This window comes from Saccopteryx leptura, chromosome 5, assembly GCF_036850995.1.
Source record: "Saccopteryx leptura isolate mSacLep1 chromosome 5, mSacLep1_pri_phased_curated, whole genome shotgun sequence".
In the NCBI taxonomy this organism is placed as follows: Eukaryota; Metazoa; Chordata; class Mammalia; order Chiroptera; family Emballonuridae; genus Saccopteryx; species Saccopteryx leptura.
In genome coordinates, this window is record NC_089507.1 from 210,402,809 (window position 1) to 210,420,331 (window position 17,523).

Here is a 17,523-nt window from a genome sequence, read left to right on the forward strand (position 1 = left end):
GACACACAGAGGTTAATTAAGTTGCTCGTAATGACATAATTACCAGTTACCGGAATACAGACCCCGCGAGAGCAGGAACCCTGCCTGAGTCACCTGAGGCGCCTGGGAGTGGAGACCCTGACGCAAGGGTTTTCAGATCCCTGCCCCGCTTAGCGCCCGGTGGCAAGGACACCATGCTAAGCCCTGAGTTAAGGCAGAAAGAGAACAAAAATGGAAGCAAGACGTCTTGGTTTTACTCACCAAGGAGCTGAATGTCTGTCTGGGGACACAGGAAATGACCAAAAAGTAAAGGGACACATACAGTGTGCCCACAAATTACAAGTAATTACAAGGGGTAGGTGTTGAGCAGCGTTGGTTAGAATGTTAGGGCATCGGGGAAGAAGTGACTTCTGGGTAAGATTTCAAGCCCCCCAACCCCCCAATCTCTAGCATAATGTAAAGTCTAAGATGTGATATTCTTACAAAACTTCCTGAAATCTTTAAAAAACTTTTGAAAGGTTTCCAACTAAATGTGCTTTTTCAGCCCTTAAAACTGCCTAGCCTCGCCTTTGTGCCTCTGCGACGGCCGCCCAGGCCTGCCTGTGACAGTCACTCAGACGGGGCCCCCTTCCGTGCCGTGTCTTATTCGTGCTGCAGCTCTAGACGGCACCTGGCACGGGGCTTCTGCACAGGGGCTCTTGGAGAGCCGCTGTTAAACAGGACTGACAGGAGGAGCTCAGCGCTGCCTAATGAGCTGTGTGCTGACGCGTGGACGGGGGAAAGGGGGCAGCAGGAAGCCGGAGGCCCGGGCCTTTGAGGGCTGGCGGGGGGTGGCTGACATGCTGGCCAGAGGGGTGAGCCACGACGGGCGCAGACCACACTGGGCAGGAAAACGTCATGAACAAGCCTATGCAAACACCCGCATGAGGGACACACGGCTTAGAGCACTGAGAGGCAGACAGAGGCCACTGTGTCAGTCTATGTGAGAAGTAGATCCTACTGCGGAGAGGAGGGGAGGGGAGGGGAGGGGAGAGGGGAGGAGAGGGGAGGGGAGGGAGGGGAGGGGAGGGGAGGGGAGGGGAGGGAGGGGAGGGGAGGGGAGACAGATGGAACCCTCAGGGGTTTGCAAAGGGGAACTTGGAGAGGAGCACATTCATTCACCTGCCCATAAAGAAGTCCCGAACCCCGAGCTCCGGCCCAGGTGTTCTATGATGCGCTGGGGGCAGCGAAGATAAAGAAGAGAGTTCACACAATCAAGGAGATTACGGATTAATGAGCTTAACAAATACAAACAAATTGTTTTTTTTTAAATGTAGTAATAGCTATTGTAAAGGTCTTCTCAAACTGTACTGAGTGCCCTGTGAACCTGCTAGAAGAACAGACTAATAGGTCTGTCTGGGAAGTCAGGAGAGCTCACGGGAGACAACACATTTGAGCTGGATTCTGATGGAGGCCGAAAGCTGAAGAGAACATTCCAGGCAGAGGGAATGACAGCACAGACAAAGGCAAGCCAGCCAGGGCGTGAAAACAGCAACGGAGCACCACTATCACGAACAGAGAGAAAGAACAGCATAAAGCAGGTATTTTTGTTGTTGCTGTTGATCAGATCTAGTTATCAATAGATCATATGATCTCTGATCAATTACTGCGTACTAGGCACTATGTGAGGCAGCCTACTTTGCAATATTATTACGGAAAAAACCCCAATGCTACCACCTCCTACCTACTAGGAGGAGGGGCTCGTGTGCTGAGGGCTTATTTAGCGTCAGGCTTGTGCTAAGCGCTTTTCATGTTTCATCCTTTATGTGCCACAAATGTTGGGAGGTAAGGATCACTATCCCCGTATTAGATGAGGAAATCCAAAGCGAGCGTGCGGTAGCCGTGGGATTCACGCCTGAGTCTGCGCTCTGTCCACACCCCCATGTCTGTGTAGGTCCAGGCTTCAGAGGGGTCTGGAGAACAAAGGAGGATGCTAACTTAGAGCGGCAGAGAGGAGAAGAGTGGAGCTCAGTGAAATGAAGTTTCTCCAATTAGGGCAGAGATGCCCTGGGGGTTTCCCTTCATCACACTCTTCCCCACAATCCGAGTTCCTCTCAACTAGGTGGGCGTGTCCTGAACCTTCGTTCCCCTCAAGGCTGTCATCGGGAAAGGACGGACCCGAGCAGCAATGCCAAACCCCATTTTCCCTCTTTCTTCAGAACTTCAAGACTCTTGACAACGTTCAATTCAACATTCTACTTTTAGACACGCGGCCACATGATTTGAAAGTGAAATTTTCAAATGCAGCCCTGGGATACAACTATAGCTCATCTCCACGGCAGGCATCACCCGCGCCGCGCTGAACATGCCCAGAGATGAAACAGAGATTGGTTTCTCAGACGAAGTTTCTGCCCTGACAGTTTCAGAAGCATTATAGAAACCAACAGACAGAGAAGGTGACTGCTGTCAGGATAGCGCTTATCTAGCCGGTTACAACTCGGTGGCACGGAAGAGGTACTGCTGTGCATTCAGGGAGCGGAACACAAGAGTGCACTCCGCGTTTAAAGGGAAACTCTCAGAGAAGCAGGATAATCGTGAAGCCTTCTGATGGAAGATAAAGTTTGGGTGTAGTTCTTTTAGGAACATCTTTTCAAGTTCTGGTCTGTTTTAAAAAGAAGCGTGGTGGCCTGTCACCTTTATTATCCACTCTTGTCTTGCTCTGTGTGGACAAGGTCAACTTATAAAAGGACTAATATACTTCTAGCTCCTTTTCTGGGTGTCTAAGACACTAGATAAAACACTGATCTTGGGATAAGAACTTGACATGGCTCTTAGATAGCCGAGTGCGAGGAGGCAGACGAGGCAGCGGAAAGAACTCCTGGGGGGTGTCTGAAACGCCAGAACGCCAGCAGTACACCCCAGGTCACGATCCTCTGGCTAGGACTCGGTCTTCGGAAAAGTAATAGTAAAGTGATATAAAGGTTCTAGAAATAAAGAAAACAAATCATCGCAGACGTCCCACCCCATTACTTCCCTTATAGAAGGTTCCGAAAGAACTCAAGGGTTTGGTCTAGAACTCTGATGGCGACGCACTGCCAGCATACAAGTGGGGGCTGCTTCCCTGCAAGTGGGGGGCGAGGAGCTAATGACGTCCAGTCGACCAAAGAGACACACCTCAAAGGCGACTAGACAAAGAACTGAGTGAAGCCAGCTGGCCCACTCACAGAGCCAACCTGCAGCCCACCCTCCTTAGTACAGGGGTACTAAAGTAATACCCCACTCTTTTTTGTTTGTTTTCTTAACTGATTTGAGAGAGAGAGGGAGAGGGAGAGAGAGAGGAACACTGATCTGTTCCTGCATGTGCCCTGACTGGGGTGAACCGGCAACCTCTGTACTTCAGGGTGATGCTCCAACCAACCGAGCCGTCCGGCCATGGCACCCAAATCCCCCACTCGAAAGATGGTATCCAACCTCCCTTGCCTTCTATCCCATTCAGGAGACCTTCTGATAGTACAAGAAGCATTTATGTTTGATATCAGGACTTTTCTGAACTACGATGCATAAATTCTACAGACAAGTCCTCCTGCAAAGGCGGACAGTGCAGCCAGCACAGGGGATCAGCCCAGCTCTCATACTAACTTACTAGTGTCCTTGGGCAAGTCATTTAACTTCTCTTGGCCTCAGCTTCTTTGCTTGGAAACCAGAAGCCTGGTCTGGACCAGGGCAGAGAAAGAGGTCCACCCTGAAGGTCAGCTCTGATCTACCGCAATGGCCACAGAGGCCCGTGTTGGTCGGAGAAGGGCTATGAAGCTGCGTTGGAGCTCAGTGGAGAGGAACAGGGAAATCAATAGCCACGTCCGCACTGCCCGCAGGACGGGGAGCGGTGAGGGGCTCCCCTCGCCCTCCCTGATCTGGCGCTCTTGAGGGCTCCTTTTAGCTTTGATAACCTGTGACAAATCGAAGACTGAAGCGCCTTTGTAACCAAAGGGAATGGACTTCGGCCTGTACACAGGAGTATGGAGACTGAAGCTGGTGACTGACAGTGCCCGCAGCTGGTCAGAACAGCCGCCATGAGAAAGCCTCAAGCAGGAGACCAGAACTCCCCCCACAGAACACGACGGTCAGCACTGACAACGAACGCCTCTTCTTGTCAATAAATTAAACGTCCCTGTAAGAAAGGCAACGCCCTCTGGAACTGCCGTTACAACACACCGACAATTTTAAAACGACGTGGGCGTGTAAACCGGGTGCTCTTAAAATGGGAATATGGTGACTAGAGATTAAAGAGAAAGTCCAAAAACCCAGTCCCTCCTTCAGTCCTGTAAACATCTCTTGCTTCACAAAATTTCCGAGTGAAAATCTACCTGCTGAATGGTGTCTGAAGTAAGACAGGAGGGTTAGGATTTCCAGGAAGCCTTGCACAAATTAATTCATTCCACTCTCACCTCTGAGAAGAGTGAAGGTGACTCCCGTGAAGCAGTGACAACCCAACATCGACGCGCAGCGCCCCGCACTCCCGGAGCCGCGCGTCTGCATTAACCTCGCCGCTGCGTGCGCCCGTGTCGGGTTTGTACTGCAAATACCATCTTGCAGGTTTCACAGACGGAAACGTTGAGACAGATGTCAGATGGCGCCCGGAGTGTGGGTCAGAGACTTGAGCGGAACACGGTTTCCTGTCTGAGACCTTTGCCTGAGAGCTCTTTCCCTCTGGCAAGAGACGGGCGGCAAAAGTGGAAAAATACCAACAGCGCCATCTCCCGAGCCCTCGCTGTGTGCCCGCCTGATGCCCAGCACTTCCACGGCCCTCTCCTTTCCCCTTAAGCCCTAAGAGGCGAGAAGCGTGACTATTTCCACTTTTCCGATGGGAACCTGAGGCCTTCTGAGAGGGGTGAAATCTCACAGAGCTCAAGGCTGAGCGAGAGCTGGAGACGGGATCAACACTGACGCCCGTCTGGCCGTGAGCCCGTGAGCCCGTCCACCCTTCAGAGGAGGAGAGAGTCTTTGTTTAGACCTTCTCCAGTGTTACCTTCGAGCAAACACACAGAGGGTTTTATTTCTTCTTTATGCCACATCTGGGGACGACTGCAAACAATGTTACATGTAAAGTCATCTAGCTTCTTGGCCTGTCTTTTCCTTAGAAACTAAAGATACTTTTTAAAAGGGTATTGTGTGGGGGATCTGTAGCTAGATCAGCAAATTCAACATGCAATTTGGAAGAGTTAAAAAAAAAAGGTACTCTGAAAGGTTTTGTTTTGCTCATTCCGTAAGAGAGGACTGGAATAAAAACTCAGACGGTAATGCAGTGGATGGAGTGTTAAGGAGGACAGACTGCAGTCCGCAGACGCACGAGCCTGTTTGGGGGCTGCTCGTGCATCATGAACACACAGATTCACCTTCAGCGATGAACAGGAGGGGGTGTGTGCGGCATCGAGGTGCCGTTTCTGCAGGGCGGGGCGTGTTTCCCCTCCCCCAGCCCATCCTCGCCTGAAATGTTCATCTGTCTTTGGGAGCAGGACCAAATCACCACCTTTCCGCGGCCTTCTCTCTCTCTCTCAGCAGGCAAGTCGCGGGCCTGGCGGATGGAAGGGACCGGCCATAAAAGAAGCCGCCAGGAAGCCCGCGGGAACCCTTCTCACCTTAATACGAGGGACATGGCTCAGAGCCACTGCAGGCAGGGCAGAACTGCCCCACCATTTGGAAAAGGCCAACTTCTTTTTTTCTTCCAAAGCCAGGGAAATTCTGCACCGTAGAAGGGACAGGTAAGTAGAGATGGGGATGCACAAACCCCGGCAGAACAGAATCTTGCCCCCCGAGCTTCTAAATTAGGGCAGACCTAGAGAAAGGGCCTAGAGATACCCATGAACTTTGGCTCAAAAAATACTAAAAGGAATTTTGTGGATTTGGTTTCTTTTTTTTGGGGGGGGGGCACACAGATAATTGATAGAAGCTCTGATAAGAATCCAAATATCTCAGGTCAAAGCTCTGCCCCCAAGGAGACCCTGACCACGTGTGACGCTGGCCTTGACACCCACCCGAGCACGTGCCAGGTTTTTACAAACAACTACCTCAGTCTGCAAATCAACCCTCTGAAATGACGTGACTGTGAAAAGTAGCACCTGCCCAGGAGAGAAGGCGTTTCCGAAAAGGGCAGCGTCCGGGTGTGGCCGAGCTGGGACTTAACCGGGGTTCGTGCTCCTCCCATATCATCACACTGCCTCCCTCTCTCAGGTGTGCCTTCAATTTCTAAACTTACCAAACAGACAAACAAACAAAACCCACCCAGACTGCTCATTTGAATTTTAACAACATAAAAGCCAGCCTTGAATGAACCGGGGCTTCCAGGAGTCAGTAGGGGAGAGACTGTGAGCCCCACTAAAGAGGACAGAAAGGAGGAGAAAAGCAAAGCACAATGATCAGGGCCACAGTGCGTGCTAAGTGGCAGAGGCGGGGACTGGAGCTCGGGGCACCCTCCCCGCTGTGACTGGGCAGGGGCGGGCAGGGCAGGGAGGTGGCGGAGAAAGGCTAAATGGACAGGTGGCAACATCTGCGGGTGTCTAAGAGAGGGGGAAGCAGGTGCGAGGAAAGAGCTCCATGACACCATCCCCACCATCCCCGGACTCTACAGGCTGTGGGCTGTGTTCTGGCGAATTCGTGGATGAGAAGTGTGGGGTTCACTGGTTTAAAGAACAGCGGGGAGGAACTCTCAGCAGGATCTTTTTGTAAGCTTGCCCCGGAGGCTCCCAGCACAGCTACCAGGAGAACTGGTGGCAGCTCACAGGTCCGCTTACTGTCTACACACCCAGTATATGGTGGTGGGCAATGGGGGACAGTCACGTGGGGAGCCCAGACCTGGGAATTCTGGCTAGGGCCGCCCACAACCAAGCGCGCCAAAAGAAACTTCCCAGAGGTCCTTGGGAAAAGAGCGACTGTCCGTCAGCCGGTGAGATTTCACCACGTCCAATTAGCTCACCCACCCTAGAGGACCCCTTTAAATATCCCTCACGTGGTTTAATCTGTGCGACTCCTCTGGCCTCTGTCCCCGGGGCCAGAGGACCTCATCGGATGGGATGCGCTATACTAAATAAAGCCTTTGCTATTCCACACTTCGTGGCTATGGCCCCTTCCTTCCTTCCTTCTCAGCGGGGAAAAATACCTTACATTTTGGTGCTGAAAACCCAGGAAGAGTTGAAGTCCACAAGGACCGCTCCTCTTTCCTTCCCCTCTGAGGAAGAACCAGGATCTCCAACCTTCCACCCACTTTGGCACACGGTGCAGTAAGTCCCCTGCCTCCAGCCTTCCCTCAGTTCTTTCTGATGAGACTCCCTGTCCGTAGCTACGTCAGGGACCTCTTTCCATTCTGAGTGCCTGTGTGCCCGTGGAGACGTCCTGAGCACATCCACTTCCCCTATCCGTCCGTGGCCAGAGCTTGAGTTTTGGACGCCAATGCTCATCTCTGACCACTCCGAGGACTGAGGGTGGCCGTAGGGGCACAGGAATCTAAACCTAATCCAAAAACACTCCGGGAGTTGCCTTATCTGAAATCTCTCCCTCCCTAAAGAAGAGGAAACTGTTCTTCTTCTCCGCTGTGGCCAGGCCACAGAACCCACTGGATAATCGGACCAGTTAGCCTCCTGATGGGACTTTCGGTTTTAACACCCTTACCAATTTAACCATTGCTAAAAAAAGCTAGGAACTGATTGAAGATCCCTTACATACAGGGCCTCTAGTATTCACGCTCCCGTCCTTAATCTCTGTGCCGCCTGTTCCACCACGCAGGCCCTTTTTCTGGCCAGAGAAACCTCACCTAAAACCTCCGCTCCTAATCTTTCCTTCTCCGTGGACTCCCAACTCTCTTCCCCTCCTGCCTGACCCCCGGGGATGCCCCTCTCTCGGGACCCCTCTCTGGTCCCTCTGCGGACCTCTTCCACTCGAGTCTCTTCCCTCCAGAAAGCCCCCTCCCTTCGCAGGATCATGTTTCTCATTCACCTGCAAATACCAGTCTCTCTTTCTCCTCCCTGCTGGCCAGGGGACCCTCCCTTCTCCACTGTTTTTTTTTTAAATTTTTATTTATTTATACATTTTAGAGAGGGGAGAGCGAGAAAGGGGGGAGGAGCAGGAAGCATCAACTCCCATATGTGCCTTGACTAGACAAGTGCAAGGTTTTGAACCAGCAACCTCAGCATTCCAGGTTGACACTTTATCCACTGCGCCACCACAGGTCAGGCTCCACTGTGTTTTTAAGTCCCTCCTCCATCAGGCCATTCTCAGCCTGGCATTGGCCCTTACACCGGTTTGCAGGATGCCCAACCCCAATTTTCTTTCTTTTTCTAAAATTTATTTATTTATTTATTTATTTACAGAGACAGAGAGTGAGTCAGAGAGAGACATAGACAGGGACAGACAGACAGGAACGGAGAGAGATGAGAAACATCAATCATTAGTTTTTCATTGCGCGTTGCAACACCTTAGTTGTTCATTGATGTGCCTTGACCGTAGGCCTTCAGCAGACTGCGTAACCCCCTGCTGGAGCCAGCGACCTTAGGCTCAAGCTGGTGGGCTTTTGCTCAAACCAGAGGAGCCCACGCTCAAGCTGGTGACCTCGGGGTCTTGAACCTGGGTCCTCCGCATCCAAGTCCAATGCTCTATCCACTGCGCCACCGCCTGGTCAGGCCCAACCGCAATTTTCTTGCAGAAAGTTCTGGCCCTGTCCTGCCTCTAGCTCCAGCGTTTCTGGCAGGATCTGGGTGCCAGGCTCCCCACGAGCCCCCCTCCTCTTATTCTCAACCCCCAAACCCCTATCCGGGACCTGTGAACATGGCATTTAAAGTTTTTAATGGTCCCAAATAGCAGAAACAGGCCGAGGCTGTTCTCCAGGCCCACATGCAGCAGAAGGTAATGCTCCAAACTCAGGCTCTTGTGGCAGCCCTGAGACTGGCAGAGCAACAGGGGCAAGGCACAGGAAGTGCCCGACCCAAGTCCGGGCCACAAAAAAGATCCCCGCCAGGAGCTTGCTTTAAGAGTGGCAAGCAGGACCGCTGTGCCCGACAGGGGCCCTGCCCGTGGCTGCCCACTGAGCCCTGCCCTAACTGCAAGTAGCCCGGTCACTTGGCGGAGCTATTGCCCCTTTGGGCAACAGGCTTTTTCCTCAATGCCTCTACGTGGAGGACAAGCCAGCCAGGTGGGCACATTGCCTAAACTCCTAGGACACAGCCTGGACTCGGAGAACCCACTTATGCTGCAACTAGTGGGTAAGTCCATCTCATTTCTTATGGACACGGGGGCTATACCTTCTCTGTTTTGCCACCACACTCTACCTCTAATTCCCCCATAGGTCTTGATTATGGGAATGGATGGGGCCCCTTTTTTACCCCTTTGCACAGCACCTCTGACATGCAGTTTGAACGGAATCCCCCTTTTTGCACTCCTTAGTTATGCCATCGTGCCCTGTACCCCTCCTGGGTCGAGACATTCTACACAGTCTCGGAGCCACTATCCAACTGACAGCATCTTCCCACTTACTCCTACCATTCCCCAATACCAAGGGCTCCCCCATAATCAATACTACCCTCATTTCTATCCATGTCTCTCGCCTCAAACTTCCTCCCATGCAGGATTGCTGGCTGTTTGGAACCACTGGGCCCTACCCATCTCCAACTCACCAAAAGGCTGGACCCTGCAAATCCTCCTATTACTCCTCTTTCTTTTAAAATCCTTACAGGACCGCATCCGCAAAGTTTCTCCAGTCACGGCCAAACAAATGTTCCTCTTGACACCCCTCAAAGACACCATCTTCTGATCTCCCCTTCCCCATGACGCCCCTAATCAACAGGAAGTAGCCAGATGAATAAACGGCGCCCCTAATTAACACAAAAGACCGGAATGTAGGGTGGTGGGCAATGGGGGACAGTCATGTGGGGAGCCCAGATTCGGGAATTTTGGCTAGGGCTGCCCACAACCAAGCGCACCAAAAGAAACTCCCCAGAGGTCCTTGGGAAAAGAGCGACCGTCCACCAGCCAGTGAGATTTCACCACATCATATTAGCTCATCCACCCTAGAGGACCCCTTTAAATATCCCTCACGTGGTTTAACCCGGGTGACTCCTCTGGCCTCTGTCCCCGGGGCCAGAGGACCTCGTCGGGTGGGATGCACTGTACTAAATAAAGCTTTTTCTATTCCACACTTTGTGGTCACGGCCCCTTCCTTCCTTCTCAGCGGGAAAAACACCAACACCCAGGGCTTTAGGGTCTCATGCCCCACACTTCCATCCCTGCGCTTTACCCCTTTTTGTACAAATCTCTGAGTTTCCAGTGCTAAAGAAATAGTCTAAGTCTGTTTCAGACATGAAGTCCTGTGGATACGGTTTCATTACATGGAGCCCATCTCTCTCTTTCCAGAAGCTTGGGATGATTTCACTGTGGCAAAATTAGCATGCAGCTCGCCATTGTGATGCAAAGTATGTGGTAAGAACACTTTATTGAATAAACCTGCAGAGAATAATTTTCCCAGGAACTGGAGAAGGGAAAACCCTCTCTCCAAGGCTCTCCTCCCTCTTTTGAAACCCCTGCCTCTGTAATTATGTCCTACTTTGGACAGCCGGACACCAAGCAGGCATCTGTGTACCCTGACCCGGCAGAAGCCGGAAGGAACTGAGAAGTCAGGCAGGACTTCGTCCCGGTATTTTCTGGGCTTCCTGTTTGCGCAGCCTGGTGGAATCAGCTGAGGCCGGTGTTCTGGACATTTACAGATCAGGGAGATCTGCTGCTCATTTCAACAGACTTGGAATTACACGCCCTTTAAAAGTTCAGGTCAAATCTCGTTAACCAGGAACGCCAAGGGTACGTCCAGATACCAGTGTGGCCCTGGATCACATGGACACTGAGTGTAACAGGAGAGCACTGGGCAACTGCCCGAGACTGGGGGCTTGGCCAGTTCCAGAGTACAGCCATCATGGGATTTGAACTGACTGCGTATACAATAATCAGTCTGTCCTACAGACTCCTAAACGGGAGTATTTTTCTGTGTTGACTATAGCTAGTTAGGCCGTTAACTCGACATAGTTAAATATTTCTGATTACTTGGCTAATCCTAGAGAAAACAAAAATGAGAGTTAGAAATGAGAGTTAAGGACTAATGTAGTAAACCCAGGATCCTCTACCTTTCTTCATATTCGGGGGCAAATACTAATTTCATCTCATGAGTGGCGGGCCTTCACTTACTGCCTGTCAATTACTGTGTAAGTCCTGGGAACACGGCGGACAAGACAGATTACAGCCCCAGAGACAAAGAATAAACAGACCACATAACTACTGTTACAAAGGGGCACCGGGGTGGGGCACTCCTTTACACGCGGTGGTCACTGGAACCTCCCCGAGGAGGTGAGAGTTGGGCCGAGGCCTGAAGGGCGGAGAGGCACCCCCACGGGAAGGGCCAGGGCGAAGGGAGAAGCCACGCGAAGGCCGTCGGGCAGGAAGGCCGTGCTCGGCGCAGGACGGAGGTCAGAGGAGCAGGAGGCTCCGATCATGAAGTATCCTGGAGCACGAGGGAAGAAAGTGCATGTGTGCATGCGCGTGTGCATGCGTGTGTGCATGCGTGTGTGCATGCGTGCGCAGGGGTGGAGGCGCAGAGGGCACTGAGAAAGCAGCTTCCACGGGCGTGCTGTCACCAATCCCGCTTGTGTAATTCCACAGCATCCACAGGGCGGGCCGTACGCCTTAAACACAAAACACCAGTAAGGAAGAAAGAGGGCTGGGCAGTTGGGCTACTTGTCCCCAGCTGGAGGACCAGGAAGCTTGGCTCTAAAACCCAGCCACGCACTCCTGACACCTTCTGCTCCTGGGATTTAATGTGTCACTTGCCCCGAAACTTAACTTGCCTTCCCAGTGCCGCTCCTTTGCCCCATTCCTCTCTAGGGTGGAGATGCTCTATATGTCTCTATCTTTTACGGTTCAGCTCAGATACTGCCTCACCCACAAAACTGCTCAGGGAGACTCCACGTGCAGACCACTCCCGCAGCTCCCGGAGGCCTCTGGCCTCCACAGCACTCCTGGCCCCTCCTTCCATCGGCACATCTGCCTCTCGCCTCCGCCGGAGCCTAGCCCAGGGCCTTGCACTAAGCAGGCACTTAAGAAACATCTGCCAAATGCCTGGGTTTCCTCCAGTGAATCTTGGTCCACTGCAAACCATGAACACCTGTGCTGTGCCCATGGAGGTCCGAAGTTTACAGGGAAGATGACAGCTCTGAGACACTAAAGACGCCAATCCCTGACCCTGTGACATGAGTGTTGTTGTTGCCGACTTACAAAGTATGGGAGATATGCTCTTATTGCTAATCTGACCGTCAGTGTCCTCAAATGCCTGAGAAATCAGCGTTCCATTCAAGATGACAAATATGTGCCAAGGTCCCCCATGGGTGGGGGACGGGGTGAGGTGACAAATGGTTTATGACCTGAGAGAGGGCTGCATGAACAGGTGACCAGGAGGTTGTTCTGTTCCAACTCCCTTCACACCCACGAGGCGGCCGTATCTGCCAGGACGGAGCCCGAGTGCTGGCAGGAAGCACTGCTCACAAATGCATCCCGCCCCCCACCCCCGCCCCATCTCTCTAAGACACAGTGAGGTGCTGAGCACTAATGGCCTCGGAATGTTTGCCCGTGCCCAGCAAAATGGCCTTGGCATCTGGGAGACAGATGCATGGCAGGGAGGGGCAGGGCCAGAGCCGCGGGCACAGAGGATGCTGGGGAGTGCTTTGGCAGTGATTACTCTCCGTCAGTGCTGATCAATTTCACACCCTCTTCGGTGCTGATAATAGATAATCTTGTGGGAAGCAGGCCAAGTCTCCTAACAGTGACAGGCTGGCTGCGCCCTGACGGCCAACAGCCCACCTGGTCTCACACACACACACACACACACAGCCTGTTTCAGCCTTCCAGGTGACGCGTCCGATGGTCCCAGCACTGGTCTGCTAGAGCGACTCCTCTGGGGCATCTGGCGAGAAGCATTTCCTGGGACAGGGCTGCCGGGCCCACTGGAGAGTTACACGGGAATTCCAAGGCAGCGGGAGGCCGGCCGCAGCGGCAGCTGGCGCTCACTGCGCGCGGCACTCGCCTTTACAGCCACACTGGGAGGACAGGCTACTTCCACTTCACAGGTGAGAACACCAGGCTCAGAGCGGTCACCCATCTGTCCGAGGGCTAGGCCGTGGCGGAGCTGAAATTCCAACCTCCTGGGCTGCTGCTCCTCCCCGGGACGACTCCTCAGTCACCGACCAGCCTCTCACTGTGCTTTTCATCCACTCCAGCTTCAGAATGGCAGTCAGCAAAGGGTGTTTCCCCGAACCCCAGGGAAAATGTTACGCGGGAGGGCACCTCAGAAGTCGCCTTGCCGACACCGTGCTAGAGCAAAGAAGCCGGGCTGCGTGAGGCACGGTGACACAGCGTGGCGAGGCAGCCACTGAGGGGTGGCATTGGCACTAGAAGTCTAGGTCCCTGAACTCCCGGGGGGATTCCATCAGACCTGTTTTTCCAGCGTACTCATGACTATTTCCTTACAAAAGTCTAGGGAAATTTCCATTCTAATTATCCTTCAGACAAAGAGAAAGAATATAGTACTCCGTTGCTTTAACAATCACTAAGTGTTCATCATGTGCAAGTTACTGTAAGGGGAAGGAAGGATGGGAAAGGAGTTTAATCAAAGAACAAAATAAGGGGGTGGCGTGTGCGGAATCAAAGGACCGTGTGCGGAACATGCTGGAGTCTGAAGTCAGCCCCAGAACTGAGAGTCTGTCTGCCTCTGCTCTTGTAGTGGTATCCCTGTGTAAAGGAAGACAGTCCCAGCCAATCAATTCAATCAATCAACAAACATCAGAGGACTTCCTAGGCTTAGGAACGCAGGGAAATCGCATGAATGATAAACAAGGTTAGCTGTCTACTGTATTCACACATGAAGGCGTATTTGGGGGCCGGGGAGGTGAAGGGAAAGGGGGCCCAGACAACAGGGTCGCTGTCTTCGCCAGAGCTGGGCTGCCCCGGCGTGGATGGCTCGGGGTGACTACGGCAAGAGGAGTACGAAGGGAGTGGAGCGAGACCGCGCCTCAAGATCACAAGCAAAACGAGGTCTACCAGACTGAGACCAAGCAAGGAAAGGGTCATTTGGTAACGCGAGTCAAGCCGAAGGACTGTCTCATAGGGAGGAGGATACAAACCAAGCATTAAGACAACAGACAGGACGGCCTGCCCTGATGAAGGGGACAGCGGAGAAAGCTCCAGAGGCCAGAGACAGGAGAGACCGGAGAGGAAGCAGGTGGAAGACCGGAGGGAGGATGACACCACAGTAAGCGAAGCCCCTCAGGGAAAAATACCTAGCGGGTTGCATTTCCCTCAGCCACCAGGAAATCAGCACCAGGAAATCAGGTTAAGTCAGGTTGAGCCGGGGGGTAGGGGGGTGGGTTCGCAGCAATGCAGCGAGCCTCCCTTCTCTGGGTCTCCAGTTTCCTCTGTAAAACGGGGGGCTGGCCTCAGCTCCCTGTGACTTCCTTTCCGCTCTGATACTCTGTGATCACCCCTTCTTCAAACACTTCCCTTCCGGCTACAGGAACCAGCAAGTGTGTGTATCCTGACACGTTCTGCCAACATGGTGCCGGCCACAGCACCATGTTGGTCAGATTTTCTAACAGAGCTCTTGTTGACGGTACTCGTCCTGTCCCCCGGACGCCTGGGTCAGACTGGATCAACCTTACACACCCTTCCTCCTAATCCACTCCCGAGAGAAGAGCACCGTTCTTACAGCATGCTCAATGGCGCATGGGGACAGATGGCACCTTCGCCCTTGCCTGTCCTGTGGGTAAATGTAACGCCCACAAGGGACCGAAATGGAGAGGAAGTCGATAGTTGGCGGAAGCCAAGCCGGGCTACGTACATGTTTTTCCCCTTCAATCTTCTTGTCAGCCACCTGCATTGCATCCAGATATTTAAAATGCAGCTCCATCAGTCTGTCAACCTGAAAGAGAGAGATTTCACAGGGCTGAGTGAGGAGGGGAGAATGCCAAGGCGAAAGGAAGGCGGAGTTCCTATTCATCTCTGCCACGTGCACAAAGGCAGACCCACTCCACCCTTCTCACGTTGGAGACGCGCTTTGTTTAGGGCCGCATCTGGAACGGATCAAAGAGCCGGGCCCAACAAAGCCGGCTCTCAGGACGAAGGCAGTGTGAACACAGGCCTGTCCCCCGAAGGCCATGCCTCCCAGCCCTGCAAGGCCTCCCAGGAACCCCAGCTGTGAGAAACAAATAAATAAATAAAAAGTCAAGCCCCTTCGCGCAAGGAGAGCCTGAAATTGCATACTTGATATTCACTTAGAACTTTACAGAAGTTTCTTTTTTCGAACTGAAACCTTTCATGTTCAGATTCTGCCCCAGAGCTGATCTTTTTTTAAAAAGGACTGAGTAAAATTTCTTTCGTTGCTTTTAAGTCAGAAGAGAGTGCAAGAAAAAGTCTTTCAGCAACTTAAAAAAAAGACCCTGACTTTTGCTCAGCAACAACTTAAAAGTCAGCTTAAACTTAACAAAAGGCACGCCTCAAACATGGCCGGGGGGCACTCCGTGGGTTTGGAAAAGTTTCATTTTTCCCAAAGACTTCCTAAAGATGGAAGAAACACCAGGAAGCCAGCCTAGACCTCTAACCTATCAATTTTTATTTTATTTAATTTTTATTTATTGATTTTATTAAGAGAAGAAGGGAGAGAGAAAGAGGGAGAGGAACATCGATCTGTTCCTGTGTGTGCCCTGACTGGGGATCGAACCGGCAACCTCTACACTTCAGAACAATGCTCTAACCAACCGAACCATCCAGCCAGGGCTAACCTATCTTTTTACTGGGTTGGCACCACCATGGTTCTTGGCAACTCTGGTGTTTACCCAGGAGCGATTAGTAGTTAACAGCAAACCTGGATCAACATAGAGTTACACAGTCCAGGAAGACCGTGCCCAAACCCTCTATGGAAAATGATGACGGCTCTGACATCTTACAAATTTTTGCATCTATTATTTCCTTAAACCTTACAAAACCCTGGTACGGTAGGCAGAGAAGACCGATTATAACCCCAGTTTTAAAGATGAGGAAACTACAGCAGATGTTAGATGTCACAGGGTACCGTGACTGCCCAGGTGACTGCGCCCTACCCAGACGGCCGTCCGCCACACTACACTGCTCGTGGTAGCAGAGAAAAGGGTTAGAAGAGAGACCGTCAGAAACATCTCTCCAAAGTGGGGGACAATCCCAGCCTTCCCTTGCACACAGGAAGAAAAGAATTAATCTAAGTTAAAAGAGGGGCTTTGGTCCTTACTTTTCACTACTCTGGAATGATGACATACCTACTTATGTCTACTGTGATAAAACACACAGGCCTTCTGGACTTAGGCAGCCTGGGTTCAAATCCCAGTTCTGTTTCTTAACTGGGTGACCCTGGGCAAGTGACAGGATGTCTTTCAGCACTCATTTCCTTACTTGTGAACGTGAACTGACCCAATCCACTGCAGTCACTCAGAAATGGCAGCTCTTATTGCTGTTTAAAAACGTGTGGTTGGGCATGACAGATAGCAATATGATCTCGTTTACATGCTCAGTCCCATACCCCACGGCCATCTGGGACAGGCTCTCCCATTTCTCCTATCGTCACCTTCGTTTCTGCCACCACCACCTAGTAGGACTTCAACGTCCCATTTTAAAGCCAGGGAAAACGAGGGTCACAGCGGCACACGTCTCGAAAGCAGCAAAACCGGGTTCAAATCCACACGTCTGAATCCAAAGCCCATGCTCTCCATCACTCTGCCATGTGTTCTCTCCCCACCCCGCCGCCCCCAATCCTATCATAACCCACTCTCACTGGGTCTCAAACCCCCTGCAAAGTGCTAGTCAGTTCCACCCGGAGGTGTTCCTGCTCCCAGGAGAATGCACCTCGGGACGAAAGGCAGAAGAAATAACCAGGCAAACCTCTGGCACCCACAGCAGCGGGGCCCAGACGCTGGAGCAGATGTTTCCGGGCGGCAGCAGCAGCACTCAGCCCAGTGCCCCTCGGCCTGCAGCAGGTACAGGGCCCCCTCCCCCCACCGCTCTGACAGCCCGACAGGCACCCACCTTCTCACTGCAGCACTCAGCCCAGTGCCCCTCGGCCTGCAGCAGGTACAGGGCCCCTCTCCCCCCACCGCTCTGACAGCCCGACAGGCACCCACCTTCTCACTGCAGCACTCAGCCCAGTGCCCCTCGGCCTGCAGCAGGTACAGGGCCCCCTCCCCCCTCCGCTCTGACAGCCCGACAGGCACCCACCTTCGCCCCTCGGCCTGCAGCAGGTACAGGGCCCCCTCCCCCCACCGCTCTGACAGCCCGACAGGCACCCACCTTCTCACTGTCGTTTTCAGTGAATTTATTCAGAAGCCGGGTCCGCTGCTGCCCTCTCAGGTTCCGCAGGAGGGAAGCCAGGATCGAACAGACGTGCTCTGGGTTGGGAAGGAGAGACGAGAACACGCTGTGATCAGAGCAGTAACGATCACCTCTCTTCCAGCTGGGTCTGGTCCT

The 17,523-nt window shown here is 52.6% G+C and overlaps 1 protein-coding gene across 1 annotated transcript in view; it reads right to left on the reverse strand.

The window, feature by feature from the left end:
• The window catches only part of CTNNBL1 (catenin beta like 1), a 97,737-nt gene that overhangs the window by 14,330 nt on the left and 65,884 nt on the right, over positions 1 to 17,523 (reverse strand). Inside the window, exons 8-9 of the mRNA XM_066387846.1 lie at positions 17,347 to 17,444; positions 14,873 to 14,953 (exon numbers count right to left, since the gene is read on the reverse strand). Of these exons, the coding sequence (XP_066243943.1) occupies positions 14,873 to 14,953; positions 17,347 to 17,444 (179 nt within the window). The remainder of the gene's footprint in view (positions 1 to 14,872; positions 14,954 to 17,346; positions 17,445 to 17,523) is intronic.